This window comes from Pongo pygmaeus, chromosome 9 (assembly GCF_028885625.2).
Source record: "Pongo pygmaeus isolate AG05252 chromosome 9, NHGRI_mPonPyg2-v2.0_pri, whole genome shotgun sequence".
In the NCBI taxonomy this organism is placed as follows: domain Eukaryota; kingdom Metazoa; phylum Chordata; class Mammalia; order Primates; family Hominidae; genus Pongo; species Pongo pygmaeus.
Window position 1 is genome coordinate 8211753 of NC_072382.2, and position 7442 is coordinate 8219194.

The 7442-nt window shown below is 48.3% G+C and overlaps 1 protein-coding gene across 1 annotated transcript; it reads right to left on the reverse strand.

Moving 5' to 3' along the window:
- Nucleotides 1–5126: 5126 nt before the first annotated feature.
- LOC129008375 (glutaredoxin-like protein C5orf63 homolog) lies at nucleotides 5127–5684 on the reverse strand. The gene has a single exon (XM_054440570.2). The coding sequence runs from the start codon at nucleotides 5609–5611 to the stop codon at nucleotides 5264–5266; it is 348 nt and encodes a 115-aa protein (XP_054296545.1). The 5' UTR covers nucleotides 5612–5684; the 3' UTR covers nucleotides 5127–5263.
- Between the last annotated feature and the right edge of the window lie 1758 nt (nucleotides 5685–7442).

Sequence of the window (7442 nt, forward strand, 5' to 3'; positions counted from 1 at the left end):
GCTAGGATTACAGGTGTGAGCCACTGTGCCCAGCTGGCACCAAATCTGTCTTAGTTATTGCTGAGTAGCAAATTATCCCAATCTAAGCAGCTTAAAACTGTAAGTGTTTAATCTCACACAGTTTCTAAGAATCAGGAACTTGAAAGCAGTTTAGCTGAGTGTTAGGAGCAGTTCCATGCAAACCTACCCCCAAAGTCCAAGAAAGCTGAGAGGCTGAAGAAAGAGACTGACAAATCCAGGTTCTCAGAAAGAAACATTTAATGACTTAGAAACAGAAGTGATGTCTTAGGTGGCTGCAAGATAATGGATCCCTGCACCCACACTCCAGAAGGTATCCTTTCTCTTTTAGGGTAAAACATGTGCAGCTGGTCATGTCTTCAGACTTCTTTTTGCCAAGATCCATGACCACTGCGGAGGTTTAGATAAGCATCTTTATGAGGGGCTTTCTATGCTACAAGGTGTTGTTTAAAGAGCTTACTGCAGAGCACCTTGGTATGTGGAGGTCAAACATCAGTCACCACAAGAGTTTCACTTCCAGATGGTGTCATATTTGCCATGAAATACACTGTTTTCCTACGCTGGGACCTGGGTTCTGGCTCAAGTCTCTCATGGGGTTGCAGTTAAGGAATCAGTTGGGACTTTAGTCATAAGAAAGCTTGAGGGCCGGGTGATCTGCTTCCCAGAGGCTCACTCATATGCCTGGAAAGTGAGTGCTGGATGTTGGCAGGAAGCCTGGGTTCTTCTCCATGTGGACCTCACTGGAGGACAGCTTGAATGTTCTTACAACACGGCAGCTGGATTCACCCAAACAAGTGACCCAAGAGTCTAAGACAAAAGCCACAGTGAGGCTGAGCAGGGGCTCATGCTTGTAATCCCAGCAGCTTTGGGAGGTTGAGGTGGGAGGATTGCTTGAGTCCAGGAGTTTAAGACCAGCCTGAGCAACATAGTGAGACCTCGTGATATAGTTTGGATATATGTCCCTGTTCAAATTTCATGTTGAAATGTAATCCCCAATGTTGGAGATGGGGCCTGGTGGGAGGTGATTGGTGGGGCAGTTCCTCATGAATGGTTTAGCACCAACCCTTTGATGCTGTGCTTGTGATAGTGAATGAATTCTCATGAGATCTGGGGTTAAGTATGTGGCACTTCACTCTCTCTTGCTCCTGCTGGCCATGTGACATGCCTGCTCCCCCTTTACCTTCCACCATGATTGTAAATTTCCTGAGGCCTCCCCAGAAGCTGAGCAGATACCAGCATCATGCTTCTGGTATAGTTGGCAGAACTGTGAGCCAATTAAACCTCTTTCCTTTATAAATTAACTAGTCTCAGGTATTTCTTTCTTTCTTTTTTTTTTTTTTGAGACAGAGTCTCCTTCTGTCGCTCAGGCTGGAGTGCAGTGGTGTGATCTCAGCTCACTGCAGCCTCCACCTCCCGGTTCAAGCGATTCTCCTGCCTCAGCCTCTCAAGTAGCTGGGATTACAGGTGTCTGCCATCACACCCGGCTAATTTTTGTATTTTTAGTAGAGATGGGATTTCACCACGTTGGCCAAGCCAGTCTTGAACTCCTGACCTCATGTGATCTGCCCATCTCGGCCTCCCAAAGTGCTGGGATTATAGGCATGAGCCACCACGCCCGGCCATCAGGTGTTTCTTTATAGCAATCTGAGATTGGCCTAACGTGCCTCATCTCTATGAAAAATTAAAATATTAGCCAGGTGTGGTTGTGCATACCTGTAATCCCAGCTACACTGGAGGCTGAGGCAAGAGGATTGCTTGAGCCTGGAAGGCAGAGGGTACAGTGAGCTATGATCGCATCAGCCTAGACGGAAGAGTGAGACCATCTCAAAAAACAAAAAAAGCCACAGTGTCACACAGTGTCGCTTCTGCTTTATTCTATCAATCAGAACAATCACATGCCCACCAGATTCAAGGGGAGGAACTTAGACCCCAACCTTGATGAGAGGAATTGTTGCCTGTGGGCTGGTTCAGGTTTTTGACTTCGTGATACAAAAGACTTTGAGAGCGAGTCCAAAGTAGGAGTAAGCAAGAGAGTTTATTGCAAAGCAAAAGTACACTCTGGGTCGGGCACAGCGGCTCACGCCTGTAATCCCACCACTTTGGGAGGCCGAGGCGGGTGGATCACGAGGTCAGGAGTTCGAGACCAGCCTGACCAACATGGTGAGACCCCGTCTCTACTAAAAATATAAAAATTAGCTGGGTGCGGTGGGGCGCACCTGTAATACCAGCTACTCAGTAGGCTGAGGCAGGAGAATTGCTTGAACCCAGGAGGTGGAGGTTGCAGTGAGCCGAGATTGCACCAGTGCACTCCAGCCTAGGTGACAGAGTGAGAGTTCGTCTCAAAATAAATAAATAAATAATAAAGAGAAAGTACACTCTGACAGCTGATCAGAACTGGCTGCTCAAAGGTGAGACAGCACCGATCGACACTGGGGAGACTTTCTTTATGAGAGTCTTACGTGATTATTCATAAAGGGGGGAATCATTATTCATGATTATTCATGTTCTATGTGGTCCCCTGCATGCACATGTGCTATTATTGTGCTAGTACATATGTGGCATATCTCATTAGCATCTTAAATCTCCACCCAAGAGTGTGTTTTTTACTATTATAATGAGCATAGGTCAGCCCAAGGACACTAAACACGGGTTTCTGCGCTTACATGAATTTGGGGATTTTCCCTTCTACTTTTTTTTTTTTTTTTTTTTTTTTGCGACGGAGTCTCACTCTGTCGCCCAGGCTGGAGTGCAGTGCTGTGATCTTGGCTCACTGCAACCTCCATCTCCCAGGTTCCACACCTTCCACACCCAGCTAATTTTTGTATTTTTAGTAGAGACGAGGTTTCACCATATTGGTCAGGCTGGTCTCGAACTCCTGACCTCAGGTGATCCACCTGCCTTGGCCTCCCAAAGTGCTGGGATTACAGGCGTGAGACACCATGCCTGGCCCCCTTCTGCTTTTCTTTTTTTTTGAGATGGAGTCTTGCTCTGTCGCCCAGGCTGGAGTGCAGTGGCGTGATCTCGGCTCACGGCACGCTCCGCCTCCCAGGTTCACGCCATTCTCCTGCCTCAGCCTCCCCAGTAGCTGGGACTACAGGTGCCCTCCACCATGCCTGGCTAATTTTTTTTTTTTTTTTGATTTTTTAGTAGAGATGGGATTTCACCGTGTTAGCCAGGATGGTCTCGATCTCCTGACCTCGTGATCTGCCCGTCTCAGCCTCCCAAAGTGCTGGGATTACAGACCTGAGCCACCGTGCCTGGCCCCACTTCTGCTTTTCTATCTCATTGATGCAGGATGTTCTAGCCATGAGCCCAGGATGCAGTTTGTGCATTGTTGGGTGGTTTGTTTTCTCCATCTATTTAGCAAGTTTTATTGTCCTTTAAGGGAGGCTATTACCACCCTGTCTAATCTACGTCAGAATGGGAAAGAATTCCAGCCAGGGCAACATGGCAAAACCCTGTGTCTACAAAAAAATACAAAAAGTTAGTTGGGCATGGTGATGCGTGCCTATAGTCCCAGTTACTTGGAAAGCTGAGGCAGGAGGATCACTTGAGCCAGGGAGATCGAGGCTGCAGTGATGATTGCACCACTCCACTTCAGCCTGAGCGACAAAGTGAGAGCCTGTCTCACAAAAACAAAAAACCAAAAATACAGGCCTCCCTCCCTCCCCTGCTCCAGGTCAGGGGCTATCTTTTCAGGAGGGACTGGACATCAGCATTTTTCATCCTGCCCCAGCTACCTGTTATTGAGGCTGAGTTCTGGGTGAGTGTATCTGAGATGTGGAGGTGCCCTTCTTCCACCCAGCCCCCACTGGTAAGATGGATACCCAACATTGGTCATGACACTGCTGAGAACACTGGGGCACAATTCACTCTTACTCCACTTACGGAATGGGGGTTCCATTCAGAGGGTGGAGGAGGGGAGCTGAGGAGACCTGGGGCTGCTGCACTTGCCCTCCTCCAAGCACTCAGCTCCTAAAGTGGGGGTGTCACTCAGAGAGTGGCACGCTATTGTTCCTGCCAGCACCAGAGCCCTGGCTCAGAGATTTCTCTTGGGAACAGAAGTGGGTAGTAAGGCTGGGGCATGGTGGCTCACGCCTGTAATCCCAGCACTTTGGGAGGCTGAGGTGGTTGGATCACTTGCGGTCAGCAGTTCGAGACTGGCCTGGCCAACATGGTGAAACCCCGTCTCTACTAAAAGTACAAAAATTAGCAGGGTGTGGTGGTCATGCCTGTAATACAAGCTACTGAGGCAGGAGAATCACTTGAACCCAGGGAGCGGAGGTTGTAGTTACCAAGATTGTGCCACTGTACTCCAGCCGCCTAGGTGACAGAGCAAGATCATATATTGAAAAAAAAAAAAAAAAAAGTAGGTGGTAAGAGAGAGAGCTCCAGATCTTTCCCTAAAGGAACATTTGTAACAGGTTGTAGAGAAGTTTAAGTTCAAGCCCAAGAGCACTCTCAAAATACTGGAGGTTATGGGGAAAAGCAACAGAGGGGAGATTGATGGACTTTGGAGATGCAGGTTAAATTGCAGGCTGGCTAGTTTGCTGCAGAGAAACTGGGGCAAGGGAAACTGGAGAATCCTGCTGGAGTCAGAACAAATCTCAGACACTGACCTCCAGGACTGTTTCTTCAAAGGCATCACCAGGTTTGATTGGATCCATTTGTGGAGGAGTTTATACCCCAGAGCTTTGTTGAAAATACAGTAATAGAGAACTCAGCTGGCAATTACTGGAGCCTAACAGCTGGGTGTGTCAGGGAACGAGTCAGTCAAAGAGAGTCCTGCCAAAACCCTCGTTAACCCATGGTGACTGTGGGTACCCAAGGCTGTACCCCCTGAGGAGTGACATCTGAGGCTTCATACTCTGGCAGCAAGAAGGAGGAAATAGACTTCACTAAAATAATTCCTCCAGTAACCAAACGAGCAAGTAAGGATAACGAGCCGGAGATTTGTAGTTGTCATACACAAGCAATGTCAGCCTCTTGCTTGGTACCTAGGGAGCCCCCAGGAGGACCAGGGAAGAGCAGGCAGAGGAGGGGGAATGCAGAGGAGAGCGAGGAGTCTGGGCTCCCTTTTTCTCCCCCCATCAACCAAAAGAGGAATGTCAACATTTATTTGGCACCACTGAGTTCAGAATATCCTTAGGGCTCTGTATAGGTGACAAAAGGAGTATCAGGCCATGGTCATTTCCTTAGGAAGATGCCATATAGGAAGAGAGGGTGGAAATCATGAGGGCGTTAGTCAGCCTCCGGTACTTTGCTGCTCAAGTTTCAGGAGCTGTTTTTCAAGTTTTGAGGTGTTTTCTCGATGCATCATCAGAAACTGGCCACACAAGTGAAAGACAGGAATGTCAAATTTATACCTTTCATACCAGGCAGAGTTTTCTGGAAGTGTGACGTTCACCTCCTGTAAAATAAACCTGTTTTTATAAGGCTTGAGTACTTCCTTGGCTTTGCCACAGAGGGGACATGGGTCCTTTGTGAATAAGGTCAGCACAGGCAGAGTTGTCTTAGAGGCGGAGCAGTTTATCAAGAAGAGTCCAAGGGAGGATCTGGCAAGTTGCATGCTATTTCCTTGAAACCAGAGCATCTTAATTCTGATCCAGATGACTTCTCGCCTTCGAAATAATTGCAAACAAGATTAAATCTGTATTCAGGAACTATTCCAGCTGGCTTTTGGCTTTCTCTGATGTATACTCCTGAGCTCCACGCCACCAACATCTCCGCTTCTGCCCCACACCCAAGCTGGGCTCCCTTTGACCTTTGATGGGCGACATGGAGAGTTAGGGACCCAGAACTGCCTGCAAGTAGTTCATACCCTACCCCTGTCATTGCCCACATTCAACCTGTCACAAAGTCCTGCCTACTATGTCCCCACAGCTCCCATCAACCTTGCGATCCCCTCTGCAACTGTCCAGAGAGGCAGGGCTGAGATCTAGGTTGTGCCTCTCCTAACACACACACAGACAACTCTCCCTAGTTGTGACCTTGGGCAAGTCTCTTCACCTCTCTAAGCCTTGGTTTTCTCAACTATGAAATAAAAATAAAGATAGGCCGGGCGTGATGGCTCACGCCTGTAATCCCAGCACTTTGGGAGGCTGAGGTGGGTGGATCACGAGATCAGGAGTTTGAGACCAGCCTGGCCAATATGTTAACTCCATCTCTACTAAAAATACAAAAAATTAGCTGGGCGTGGTGGCGGGCACCTGTAATCCCAGCTACTCGGGAGGCTGAGGCAGGAGAATTGCTTGAACCTGGGAGGCGGAGGTTGCAGTGAGCTGAGATCACACTATTGCACTCCAGCCTGGGCGACAGAATCAGACTCCATTTCAAATAAATAAATAAATAAATAAATAAATAAATAGGCCAGGCGCGGTGGCTTATGCCTGTAATCCCAACACTTTGGGAGGCCAAGGCGGGCAGATCACAAGGTCAAGAGATCAAGACCATCGTGATGAAACCCCATCTCTACTAAAAATACAAAAATTAGCTGGGCGTGGTGGCGCACGCATGTACTCGGGAGGCTAAGGCAGGAGAATCGCTTGAACCCGGGAGGCGGAGGTTGCAGTGAGCCAAGATCACGCCACCGCACTCCAGCCTGGTGACAGAGAAAGACTCCGTCTTAAAAAATAATAATAATAATAAATAAATAAATAAATAAATCAAGACACTGGCCGGGTGTGGTGGTTCATGCCTGTAATCCCAGTATTTTGGGAGGCTGAGGCAGGAGCATCACTTGAGCCCAGGAGTTTGAGACCAGCCTGGGCAACATGGCAAAACCATCTCTACAAAAAAGCACAAAATTTAGCCGGGCATGGTGGCATGTGCCTATAGTCCCGGCTATTTGGGGGACTGAGGTGGGAGGATTGCTTGAGCCTGGGAGATCGAGGCTGCATGAACCATGTTTGTGCCACAGCACTCCAGCCTGGGTGACAGAGCGAGACCCTGTCTCAAAATAATACTACTACTAATAATAAAGATACCTACCATACAAGACTGTTGTGAGAAATCAGTAAGATTACCCAGGAAGGGTGCTTAGCTCAGGCCTGGCTCATGGCATATGTTAAACACTCTCTAAAAGTCAACCACTATTACTATCAGTTCAGACTTCATCATTTCTTGGCTGGGCACTCAGGACAGCCCCGTTGATGGCCTCTCTGTCTCCATTCTTGCCCCTCCCATCTATCCTCTCCAACTGAGCCAGTGTCAAGCCCCTGTTTACATCTTGTCAATGGCACCTGCATCTTCTTTGCTGAGGGTGGGTCTTGGTCCATCTGAGACACTGATTAAAGTGCAGCTTTCTGGGATGTTCCCTCCAAGGATCCCTGCACTTGTCACAATGTCCCAGGCAATCTTGCGGTGCACTGACACTTGAGATTCACCCCTCTGCAAGCTAGTCTACATTCATTGGTGCAGGATTC